At 45.1% G+C, this 12,921-nt stretch overlaps 1 protein-coding gene and 1 pseudogene across 2 annotated transcripts in view; both read right to left on the reverse strand.

The window, feature by feature from the left end:
• The window catches only part of Faxc (failed axon connections homolog, metaxin like GST domain containing), a 79,277-nt gene extending 71,222 nt beyond the window's left edge, over positions 1 to 8,055 (reverse strand). Inside the window, exons 1-2 of one of the 2 annotated variants that reach the window (XM_040740739.1) lie at positions 7,900 to 8,055; positions 2,163 to 2,298 (exon numbers count right to left, since the gene is read on the reverse strand). In XM_040740739.1, the coding sequence (XP_040596673.1) occupies positions 2,163 to 2,201 (39 nt within the window). In that variant the 5' untranslated portion in view covers positions 2,202 to 2,298; positions 7,900 to 8,055. Of the gene's footprint in view, positions 1 to 2,162; positions 2,299 to 7,132; positions 7,813 to 7,899 lie in introns of those variants that run through there. The other variant, XM_005066233.4, reaches the window with a different exon arrangement.
• A 4,396-nt stretch (positions 8,056 to 12,451) lies between these two features.
• On the reverse strand, positions 12,452 to 12,921 carry LOC101836774 (annotated as a pseudogene).

The raw sequence follows: 12,921 nt of genomic DNA on the forward strand, positions 1-12,921 counted from the left end.
AAGTTACTTTCTTCAGTAAATATTTTATGTTCGAAAATTATTCTAAGAAATGTCATTTATGCTTATGTGTGTTGGTCTTGTTATCTCTCAAAACTTAAAAGGTACAATTATTTTAATGAAAAAATGCTATAATGAAACCACTGCTTTTTATGTTAGTTTTAAGAATTCTTAAAAAGACAAAAGACACATAAAAACTCATATTGAAAGAGACTAAAAAGAACCAGAGGGCACTGTACTTTGAAAACTAAAACATTTTTAAATGTGACTCTTTGTAGTATATGTACCTAATAGTATAACTTCAAACATATAAATAGTATTAAAGTGCTAATATAACACAAAAAGAGACCAATCAGCAAAGAAATGAACACTTTACCCCTTTCAGAAACTAACAGGCAAGCCATTTTAAAAAAGCAAAATTGCAGTACTAAATAACATTAAATATCTTCAAGCAAGTAAACACATAGACAGCTCCATACGGACAAGATTTAATTAATTATTTTCAACCATTTAAAAATAATAACCATACACTTGAATAAAATCTCAGTAAACTGAAGGACTTGGTGTCACAGAGACTATTTTCCATGGTCATAATATCAAAACCAATTATAGAAACAAATATTTGGTAAATTTCTATAAAGCTAGAACTTGTCAAAAAGGAAAACATAAGGGAAAAAATTAAAGCTACACAAAGAAATGAAAATGGATACTTTCAAGAACATACTTCTGATTATTCTTTTTATGGAATGTTTATTTTTTATATTGGGGAAAATTTTAAGTTCATATATATTCTAAATTTTAGTAATTAATTATAATTAAATATTTGCTTATTTGCCTTTTTCATGGGGTGAAAATACTTGCAAATCACTTTTTACATATGAGTGTCCATGTATGTGTATGCATGTATATATGGGTATGTGTGTTTCTTTTTTCTTCTTTTGTATTGAATTGTTTCTTACAGTTGTTTAGATTTATTTAGTTTGTCAGTCATTTGCCTTTATGTATATCTGTGTGCCACATGCTTCCCTTGATTCCTGAGGTCACAGAGGGCACGGGATCCCCTGCAACTGGAGTTACACATGATCATAAACCATCGTGTGGGTGTTGGGAACCCAACCAGGATCCTCTACAGGAGTCACAGGGATCTTAACCACTGAGCATTGCTCCAACATCCTTTGCTTTGTTAATGCTGAAATCAACAGCTACTTCCTTGAAAGCCACTTGAGCAAAACATGGAAAAATTCAAAAATATATTCAAAGGCCAGAGCTATAGTTAAGTGGTAGAACCCTTGTGTAGTACAGTGAGGTACTAACTTCAATCCTTAGTACTGTCAATCTATTTTTTTTCAAATATCCACCCAATTCCTATTGTGCCCCCTAACCCCACATTCATGGAGGACAAAATGAAAACCTAACAGAAAAGTCCCAGGCTGGCCTCAAACTCGTGATCCTCCTGCCTCTGCCTCCTTCAGCAAATCCTACCAGCATGCACTACCACAAGTGGCTCAAGGACCCCAGTCTGACAGCTGGAGAACCAGAATAGGATTGAACCAAGCCCCCTGAATGTGGGTGTCAGTTTGGAGGCCTGGGCAGTCTATGGGGCCTCAGGCAGTGGAATCAGTATTTATCCCTAGTGTACAAATGGATTTTGGGAGCCCATTCCCTATGGTGGGACACTCTCTCAGCCCAGATACATGGGGGAGGGCCTAGACCCTCCCCCAAATGATGTGACAGACTTTGATGATCCCCCATGGAAGGCCTCACCCTCCCTGGGAGTGGATGGGGGGTAGGACGGGAGATTGATGTGGGGCATGGGAGGACAGGAGGGAGAGGGAACTGAGATTGGTATGTAAAATAAGACTGATTTTAATTTAAATAAAAATTAATTAAAAAAAGAAACATCTCAGCAGGAAGTAGCATGCTCATATTTCTCACCAGCTGCCCAATAACCCTGCCCGAACCTCCAATCAGAGGACACATTAAAAGAAATACCTCATTAAAACTGGTGTAAAAAAGAAACTCTTAGACCCTGGAATCAAGTATCTCTCTCTTACTAAACACTAGGCACTGCCTTCTACTCTGACATCCATTTGTGTGACATTAACTACACCCACTTCTATGTGATATTGAGACCATAAGAATAAAATGTATTTGCAAACAAGTACCTGATAGGGTAGGTCAGCCATTCTTAAGTAGGTTTCCATTTTCAAACAGAAGGGAGATAAGCTGGGGACACCATTGTTAGGTCTTGCAAACTGATGTAAAATAATAGCATCCTTGGAGTCAAGCTCTTGCTGTTTCCTGTCAAAACCAAAACAGAAGTAAAGGACAGCTTGCATGTTAGCTTTCTGATGCCTTGGGGCCTCTAGAGGACCCTGTAGGGTTGTGGTCCTCTATGAACAATTAGAAGTGTGTGTGGCAGGTCTTACCTCATGCAGCATTTAGAGAACAGAAGCAGGAGGACATTACAAACTCTGGAATGACTATAATCCAGTGGCTCTAGGAAGTAACTACAAATCAACTTGCTTCCTGTGGGTAAGAGGGGTATTTTTGGAACTGGCATTTTGTGCTTACTGTGTGTTCCACCTGGTTCTGCACCATTCTGATTCCATGGGTATCTCATTTAATCTTCAAAACAACCTTATGCAATATATATATGATGCAAATACTAAAAGGTGAGCATGGTACTTCAGGCCTTGAATCCTAGCTCTCAGGAGGCTGAAACAGAAAGACCGCACTTTTATGACCTGCCTGAGCTACAGAGACTCCTGGGTGCATAGAAAGTCACATTTCTAGAACCCTGAAGAACCTGGGCAGTGCTTCTATGCCTGCCTTATACAACACTTTGAACAGACCCTTCTCAAATCAGTCTGCTGTGGCATGATGCCCACCTACAGGGAATCTGAAACTAAACATTCACAAGGATTAAATAAAACAATATCTGTCAACATTTAGCAAGTTACTTAGCATTGAATGTGTAGAGGAATTTATTCTTACACAACAAGATATGGTCTTGTTCACTTGCAAATTCTTCCCAATCTGGCTCATAAACTCCTCAGAGACCTACTACAATTTCCATCCTCTTGTCTGCCTAGCCTAGTCATATAAACTCCATTCTCAAGGCTTGGCCCTCCCTAAGTTTCTAATTCCCTCTCCAAATTTCAGCTTAATTCTACATCTCCTTCTGGCTAAGCAGGAATGGTCCATCACCTTCACCACACAATGTTCACCAGCTTCTACATCTCTGCTTCATAAAACAAGTTCTCTTGAGGTTTATCAACTAAGGGCCTAGTCACGTTAAAGAACTCAGAATGACTTGTTCTGAAATTACAAGCCCCCCCAAATTAAAATATTTACAATGTAACAAAGGTTTTCCTTGATAGAAAATGTATAGGAGGTCAGATATTAAAATCCAGGACTCATGTTGACTGTGAGTAGACAGCACAAACTCCACAACTCGCAACTGACTTTGCCCCGCAAAATAATTCACGTCACAAAGTGGTATTTTTGTGTAAATTGGCAAGGCAAAAGTTTAAGAACTGAAAGGAGATAAATATGAAGTCCGCTGCTCTACTGGCCAGAAGAATCGAATTCTAAAGGTTCACTTAGGTCCCTCATAGCCAACTGGATGCTGGTGAGGTGCCAACATGTGCCAATGACTATAGACACAGCTTATATCAACCCACTTAATTCTGACAATCCCACTCTAAAGTGGGCGTTGTTAAAGTTTAAATTTGGGACACCACACTAACATTTTATAGCAGACAGGAAACTTGAAGGTCAGAATGTAGCTGCCCAAGGAACACCAATTTCAAATTAAGTCTGTCAGGTAAAGCCTGGCCACAAATCCCAGCTATTCAGAAGGCATAGGCAAGAAAACTGCAAGTTCAAGGCCAGCATAGGCAACTCAGCTAGACCATGCCTCAAAAAAAGAATGCCCAAAGTGGAGTGAGGTGAGGATGGAGCTCTGTGATAGGCCACTTGGCTTCCTCGGGTGAAGCACTAGATCCAATCCCTAGTACACATTTTCAAAAAGTGTTATATACCAAGTTTGAAATAACTCCAGATCCCAGGAGTCCAAAGAAAAGAAATTTGGCAATTCCTTGGTTAATTTTGTTAATACAACCAGTTTGACTCAGCTAGCTGGTGTACTGAATGCCCATATGACAAACTGTCCTAAGTAGTTCACATGCGTTACCCTCAAGTCTACTGGATAAGGAAGGCTACTATTATTATTTCCACTCCATAGATGATACTAATTAAGAACTTGCTGGCATCAAAGGTACATGGTTGGCTAAACAGAGAATCAAATTTGAACCCAGATAATCTCTGACTCCAGAGGCCTCCTTCTATGCGTCAGGACCCTTCCCCTAGATTAGGGTCTGGATCACATGAGTTGCTTCCTGTGCAATTTATTTCACAAAATGACCTTAGAATGAGATTTGAAAAAACACCTGCAGAGGCCAGCTGGCTAACCTAACAGGACACTAACTTCATCCTGCCCCTGTTCTATACAGATAACCATGTCTCATAATAGGCAATGAATCAGCCATGGAGATCAGATAGGGATCCTTCGTCTGGAATACCCAAAGCCCAAATGAGCTCCAGGGAATGAAGTCATTCACTTTACAAGCAAATTTCCAGATACTTGAGTGAATTTAATATAGATGCCAGGCCATCAAGGCAGTAATTATTTAAAAATATAACAGTAGAGAAAAATACAAGCACCCAAAATAATATCCCAGGCAAGCACCCATACTTCCCCTTAAAAATACCTTCATTGGTTATACTCATCCGTTACACTTCTTAAGTAGCCTGATAGCTTCATTTTCTCATGAAATAAAGTCATAGATAAAGGTTAACCTGGGCTGCAGAAAGTCCAGGAAGGGCAGGGAAGAGCTGACAGTCGCCAAGGAACTCAGACAGTGCAGGCATTTTGCGCTATATTTTCCTCCCACACATTTCAGATTTTGATTTATTTTTCTGCCTAAACTGTAGACACTTGAAGCTTAAACTTCACAGCAAGTGGAAGATTTCTTATTCTTTACCCTCTGAAGCCTGTCTTTGGTACTCCTGTCTGCTCCTCAGCTCTCTGCTCTTGGAAGCTGGCAGAAAGTTGTATCTTGACCACAGGCCTGTCTTCATAGAAAATGTCCCTGTCCTCCTCCTTTCTCCCCCAACAACACCTCAAAGTGAGCACTTTCTCCCAAACAGGCTCCACTTTGGAACCTCAGTCTTACTCCTGTTTCCACATGAGCTTGGGCAGGCTACTTAACTTCCTACTCTTTAGTGGTAGTTGTTAGATATACTTGGAAACACACAAACACATACACACACACACACACACACACACACACACACACAAAGTCTAAGTTCTTAAAACTTGATCGGCCTTCTTTCAGATTGTAATAAGGTTTATCAATTCATTTGTCAAGAAACAAAAGTAAATGAACATGGGTCTTAAAATATCTTTATCCAGTATCCAGAGCTCAGGCTTCTGGTAGCCATGATGGAGAGGGACCTAGCCTGGGTAGAAGAGTGTCCAGGATCCAGAGCTTCCAGGGTGTGGTCTATTCCAAAATGATCTCCCAAGGCCCCATTATCTCTGCAAGGTCATCTAAGTCACATTTTCAATTCAGCCACATGAATCCTTCACTCTATGTAAATCGGAAAAATGCTGGGAAGCCACATGGTACAGGGACAGTCCTCACAGGCTTTGTATTGAAATACAAGCCAGAAACAACTAGCTGCTGTTTTAAAATGCTGCAGAGGCGTGTGGGAGTTCTTCATATGGACCGAAACCTCTAAGACTGGCACAAATGGGGAGTAATCTTAGAGATATTTCACTTTAAAACTCTGATATTTGGTTCAAGTAGATCCCAGGAAATGAGCTAAATGAGATGAAGCTAACTTAAAACAAACTTCTCAGTCTTCCATTGCGGCTAAATAATATGAAAGCCAACACACTTTCTTTGCCCTAGCTGATTCCTTACCCTCTCAGAACTATCAAACAGTGTGAATACTGTAGGGCTATCACAGTGTCCTCCTGGAGTTCCTGCACGGCCTTTGGAGGTCACCAGCCACTTCATAGCCTCTAGAACTAGGACCTGTCTTCACTATATTCTGCTCACCATATCCCTGGAAAACGTGGTGTTAACACATCCTCGCCCCTTCAGAAAATACTGGGCAGAAGGGAAGTGCTGAACTGCTGAAAACTGTTCTGCCTCCAATAATCTCCAGTGACTACAGCCCCAAATGCATGGAAATTATAACCACAAACGGCCATAACAGTTAACCAAAGGCTGTCTCAGTACCCTGTGGTATCACCTACTCCACTGAAGACCTAGGGGACTAGCAGTACCAACAGCAGGGGTCTCCGTTTGTTGTAAGTCTCAAGTCTGCCCTGTACACATTCTGCTGCAGCAGGCAGCCATGAAAGTGTTTACAGCTCAGGGAGACTCCCTGTTATGTCAAGTACCCCATGTGCTACGGCTGCCCTCAGATCTCACAACAATGCTCACACAACAATGGCATTTAAACCAGAAAGCGCTTGCAGTCCCATACCAGATAAGCAGGTAAACAGGTAAAGGCTGCATCAAAACTGAACAGGGCTACACTTTCACGGCGACTGGAGGTTCCAAGCTTCTGCAAATGCAGCCTCTCAATGATGCTGACATTTAGAGAGGAGCAAGGGAGAACTAACCTCTTAAGTAAAGATGAGGCTAATACTTAATATCCCAGCATTGTTACCCATAAACCAATTAGGCGTTTATAAAAAGTGTGCCTTCGTGTTCCTACACACCTTCATTCTATTGTTGCAAATGCACTGATTGCAGTTAGAATCTTCCTATGGGCTCTAACAGATTGTTTTGATCCACCACACTAGTGACTCACAGCACTTTGCTTTCAGCATCGAAATGCTAGATTCCCCCTCCCAATTTAATTCTCCCGTCAACTCTAAATGGCCCCTCACAAGTGGCCAGGTGACCATGAAACCCTTAGAGGGAAGAAGATGAAACAGAACGTTTGGATCTTTGGGCGGCAGGGCTGGTCCCGGGCCCCCCTTCGCACTAGCCCTGCCGGGGCCAGGTGCCCCTGTGGGCGTCCCCGTGCGGGGACCCTCTCTGCGGCTCACCTAATGACCAGGAGTTCGTGGAGCAGATACGCAGCCGCGGCCAGCAAAGCTCCCCCGGTCAAATAAAGGGTTTTCTTCCACCAGGGATCGGAGCCCAGCCCTGCCATGATCCCACCGTAATCCTGCAAAGGGAAAGCGATGATGTCCCCATAAAACGAAAAGGGCTCCTCGGACCCGGCCCACCAGCCGAAGAAGGAGATGCTCTGGTTCCAGCTCAGGTCCACCACGCACGGCCTGGACGAGGCAAAGCCAACCCCCCAGTGCATACTGCGCGGCTGGCTCCGGGCGCCCCTCCCAGGGCCCTCGCAGCCCGCATGGGAAGGGGCCGGCGCCCGGGCGGGCTCAGCGGTGCGTGGGGGGAGCGGGCGACGGTGGCGGCAGAAGGGCGCGGACAGCGGGCGGAGGGCCGGGCTGGCGGGATCCCGGAGCACTGAGAGGCAGCGGCGGCCGCCGGCCTCCCTGGCCGAGGCCTCTCGCAGCAGCTCTTTGTGTCGGCGCGTGGAAAGAGCCACGTGATGTCATTGCTCCCCTGGGCCGGGCAAGAGAGGCGGGATAAAGTCACCTACCCCGCGCCCTGCCCCCAGCCCCGCATCTCGGCGGTGCGCTGCCTCCGCTCGCTCCGGTACAGCTGCGGGGCTGGCCGCCGAGGCTCGGGAGGCGGGTGGCCTGGGAGGCTGCGGGGACTGCGGCTAGGCCGAGCCCCGCAGCCGCCGCCCTCGGTTCCGCCCGTTCCCGCAGGCGCCGTACGGGGAGGGCGCGGGACTCACCTGCCCTGAGTCTCCGGAAGCGTCAGGCGAGGGCAGGTTAAGGTCGGGAGTGTCTGACCATCAGGAAAGGTCTGTTGTCATTGCTTAAAGCATTCAGGATGGCAGGCACCCGGGTCTGGGCAGGGTGCCGACCAAGAGATATCTGCCTGGACAAATAACAACGGAGAGTACACTAGGTGAGGAGTCTTCCCTCTGACCACTTGCCTTTGGAAATCATTATCAAGGTTGTCACTGATGATGCATGTTTTGTGGTTCTCTTCCTTTCTGGTGCAGAAAACTTGTAAAATAAACAACTGTGCATTCGCTAGTTTCCCCCACCCTGAAGAGATTATTAGGGATTGAATGTAGGGCCTTATAAATACACGGTAGGCAAGTTCGCAGCCCTTTAGATCCTTAAGGTCAGAAAACAAGACCGTGTTTTATAGAAGTTTGAGATCAGTGCATGAATTCTAGCCAAAGCATGGGCAGTTTCAGTTTACAGGAAACAAAATTGAAACATTTAAAGACATAAGATTCTTTACGACTAAAATGTAAGTGTGAATATAAGAACACATTTGTGCCATAAGACAGTAGAGACTGGGGTAGTGATGAAAGCTACTCCCATGTCCTGGACATCCATCACCCCTTTAGAATAAACAGGTAATCCAGCCGTGCTAGAAATAATCACTGGTTGCCCCCCAAAGACAGGGAAGAAGAGCCTAGCCAGGTTGAAACGAATTTCAGTGGTCCCTGTCTCCATCTTTTTTTTTTTTTTTTTTTTTTTTTTTTTTGGTTTTTCGAGACAGGGTTTCTCTGTGTTGCTTTGGAGGCTGTCCTGGAACTCACTCTGTAGACCAGGCTGGCCTCGAACTCACAGAGATCCGCCTGCCTCTGCCTCCCGAGTGCTGGGATTAAAGGCATGCGCCACCAACGGCCGGTGTCCCTGTCTCCATCTTGCAGAGACACTCACTGCAGTTCTCTTCCACAACTCCTCTGCTGCCCACTAGGGCATCTGGAAAGTTTGAGAAAATTGTTGAGTATTACCTGATCTTGGACTCAAATATGGCTTAAATGTCCACGATACTCTACAGTGAGCATCTTCAAGAAGCAAGCAGAGTCAAGTAAAATCCCACGAGAGAAATGGAAAGAGCATCTTGATCTGTTAAATCTTAGCACAACAAAAAAGACAAAAGATTATTATTGCTATCCCAATATGATGAAAGGAGACAGTCGACTCCAGGAAACCAATACACCTAAGACTCAAGTAAACTCTCAGGGAACAAGGAAATCAGATATAACCATTTAAGGCAACAGTTATGCAAGCCTTTAGCCAGCCTTTCATCCGAGGTCAACCTAAGTCTCAATAAGAAAAGCATCCGCACAGAGGAGCACAACCCAGCTACAGTGAGACAGCAACCTAAGGCTCAGGGCGGGAAACGCAGCAGCTAAACAGGCCAGAGAGGTGAGGCACACCTTTGACCCCAGCACTCCTGAGACAGAGGCAGGAAGATCTGTCTCAGTTCGAGGCCAGCCTAGTTCACAGAGCAAGTTCCGGATCAGCCAGGGCTACACAGAGAAGCCCTGTCTGGAAAAAACAAAAAGTAAATAAGTAAACAAATAAATAGCTAAACAGAATCGGGTTAACCAAAGAACTGGGGAGACTGGCTCTTTAAAGAAAGGCTTCTTGAAGCCCAATGGACACTCAGGTCCCAGATTTGACTGGCAGTACCTGTGTGGTCCCATCCCATCTGAAGACGGAAGGGTTGGAGCTAAGCATGAACTGTAGCACCCCTCCTAGGTTCTACCAGCCCCTGGAATGGTGTGATGATTCCGGGCTCAGAGCCTGCAGTTATTCCATTCCTTGGGGTCAAAAGAATGGAATACACCTCTTGAAATTCCTGGGTGAAAACATGGCACTCTAATGTTGTTCGAAGAATAGAAAATTTCATACTATTGTCTCCTCCCTTAAGAGTTCATTCATTTGTGCCTGTCAGTCACTTGGCCAAGAGACCACCCCCTCAGGAAGGCTGATGCTAACTAACACTGGTAAAAAATTTTTGGAGTTCCTACTGACTACTTTTACTTTTTTGTGAACAAAACTAAGAGCCCAAAGAGGGAATAATTTTAATCTCCCCTATAATAGTATTAAAATCACACTTCATTCAGAACTAATGAAGTATTTTGTTTTCTAAGCTTTTTTTTTTAAACTGACTTTCATCAAGGTGTTGAAAGGGGAAGGAACTAATTAGCTGAACACCTGCCTATGTGGTATTATACTACATAATTTTCCAAAACAAACTTTCATAGACACGTGATTTCACCCCTCTTACAAAGAAACTAAGGTCCCAGGAGAACAATTAACTACCTAATGCCAAAGGCTTTGTAGAATAGAGGCAGTATCAAAACCCCAGGAAGTCTAAAGTCCCACACAGTGGCTCTCTGAACCAACCATCCCTTACACTGTCTCCACACCACACGTGGGAGCTGGAGTACTGTGGGCAGTACTGAAGACCTTCCGCTACAATTTGAATTGTCTACATTTAATGACTACAAAACCTCAGTGACCTAGAGTTGCATTGTCACCTCTTCCATGAAAACAGGCCAAGAGAAAACTAAACAAGTTTCTCAAACCTCCAAGTGTGTGTGTAGAGCCAGGTGTGGTGAGACATATACATATCCTGCACTCAGGACGAGGCAGGAGGATTTCTATTTCAAGGCTGCTCTGAACTACCGGCTTCTACAAAGCTAGTTCATGTATCACCTGTGAGTCAGCCATGCTGAGTAAATCAATGACAATTAGACCACACCAGTGCTTCTCAAACACCTTTGTGCAGATGAATTATGGGAAAGCGTAAACTCAGACTGTGTTTTTGAGGAACCCAGGGATTCTGCATTTCTAGCACGTTTCCAGGTGATACCAGATGATGGTATGAATGGCAGTTCTCTATACCACTAGCTCCAAAGGAATTAAGAACTCTGAAGACTAAAGACGTTCCTTGGCAGGTGGTTCCTCATCAAACCCACCAGGCCATGCTGTTTTTTTTTTTTTTAAGTTTGGTCATTGCATACAGATAAAGGGACCAAACAGGAAACAAATCGGAAATTTTTAAATGTACCAAGACTCTAGAAGAACAATTAGGGCAGAGCTTGCTGCCTATCTGACCTGACAAGTACTGGGGGCTGAGGAGGAAGCCTTAAGGTAGGAGAGAAACTTAAGGAAGGGAGTAGGAGTAAAGGGGGCCGATAAGAGGTACACTGTCTTGCCTCTACTTCCCCGACTGAGCAGTTAAAGAGCTAACAGATATCTCAGGCATAATCAAGTGTGCAAGATGGGCATTTCATTTATGCTGGAGACTTTCTCATGATGTTTTTAACACTTGTTTTAAAATACAACTTGTGCCTGGTGATGGTGGCACATGCTTTTAGTGCCAGCACTGGGAAGGCAGAGGCAGGTGATCTCCGTGGAGTTCCAGGTCAGCCTGCTGTGTAGAGTGAGTTCCAGGACAGGCTCCAAAGCAATACAGAGAAACCCTGTCTGAAAAATAAAACCAAAAAAACAAAAACAAAAAATAAACAGCTTGAGGTATTTAAGGCCTTGCTCTACTGTAGCAAGTAGATATGAAATGATGTTTTTGCTCATTTTAAATAATTAAATGTGTTATGCTGTTTTATTAAAATGCCTATGTAGTATTCGGCAATAAATAATTTATTTGGCAACGTTCTGCTGAGTTTTATTGTGAGGATTCAGTGTTCTTGATTTGTTTACTGGCTAGTTTTATGTCAACTTGACACACTGCTGACGTCTACAAGCTGGCCTCTAATTTAGAGATCCACCTGTCTCTGCCTCCCAAGGGCTGGAACTAAAGGTGTGCGCCACCACATCTGCCTTGGGCAAGTGGAATTCTCTGTGGTTCTGAAAGTGTCTGCTTCATGATCTATAGCCTTACCCCCAGGATGTTCTTTTATTTGTTTTTGTTTTGTTTTGTTTTTCTGTTTAAACATGTTTAAAACAGAGTTGGTCACAACAGTCAGAACAGCGCAACAATGGAGAGGAGGGGAACATAGCTACTGCGGACCTGTTAGCTGAGGCTCCAGCAAGAGCTTTAGCTTTGGGGTGCAAGGGGCCCCCAGATCCCAAGGCTGTGGGGTGTCCTGCCCCTTCCCCAGCCCCCTCCTCCGCCAGTGCGGTGGTGTATATGAGGCCCAGCAGGTGGCACTCTTCCTCTTCTTCCAGTCTCTGTGGCTCAGAACCAGGCTAAGGGCAGAGGTAGACCGGGAGACATATGGGGGTGCACAAAGCCCAGGTGCCAGTGTGCGAGCTAGGGCCCCTGAGGAGGGCATGCTGACTCCTTGCTGGAGACAGGGCACCTAAAAGGGGAAGCTGGGCTTGTGGGTCTCCCAGGGAGCCATGAGGTGGGTCTGAAGGAAGCCGTATGGTGAAAATCACAATTCTGGTTCCCAAATCTCCACATCCTACAGAAAAAGTTATGGAATCCTGGAGCAGAGCTGTGTACCTGAAACCTATCTGAGGGAGCCTCATCCCTACCCACCCTACTCCCCTCACAAGCCCAGATCAACCTCCTTGCCACTGGCCAGCCGTAGGCCGTGTGCGGGGAGGGAACAGATGTTAGATGGGACTTCCGGCTGTCTTGGCGCCTGAGTCCACCTCCTTGTGGGCCCAGAGAGCTCCTTGTGCTGTTTACGGCCAAAACCCTTTGCTCTTGAACAACTGCTGAAAGTGAGGTTTGCAGTAAAATCCATCGCACAGTGCAGCGTAACTGCCCAAGCTGAATTTGGTGTGGCAGTGTTTGCAACAGAAGCAAGAGTTGTGGAAAATGAGCTTGTCTGCCACCAGCCGCTCCAGAGGATACAGTCTTCCAGCAGGCTGCGCAGGCCTCCTTCGCCTGAGCCCGCAAACTAAAGGACTTGGAGCCCTGCACCGCTGCGCCGCTGCGCCGCTGCGCCGCTGCACCGCTGCACCGCGCTGCTGCCTTTGGCTTCACGATCGGGGGCGGCCTGGGCGGCTCCCGCAGCCTGGTACAT

The sequence above is a fragment of the Mesocricetus auratus genome, unplaced genomic scaffold (assembly GCF_017639785.1).
Source record: "Mesocricetus auratus isolate SY011 unplaced genomic scaffold, BCM_Maur_2.0 Super-Scaffold_6730, whole genome shotgun sequence".
In the NCBI taxonomy this organism is placed as follows: domain Eukaryota; kingdom Metazoa; phylum Chordata; class Mammalia; order Rodentia; family Cricetidae; genus Mesocricetus; species Mesocricetus auratus.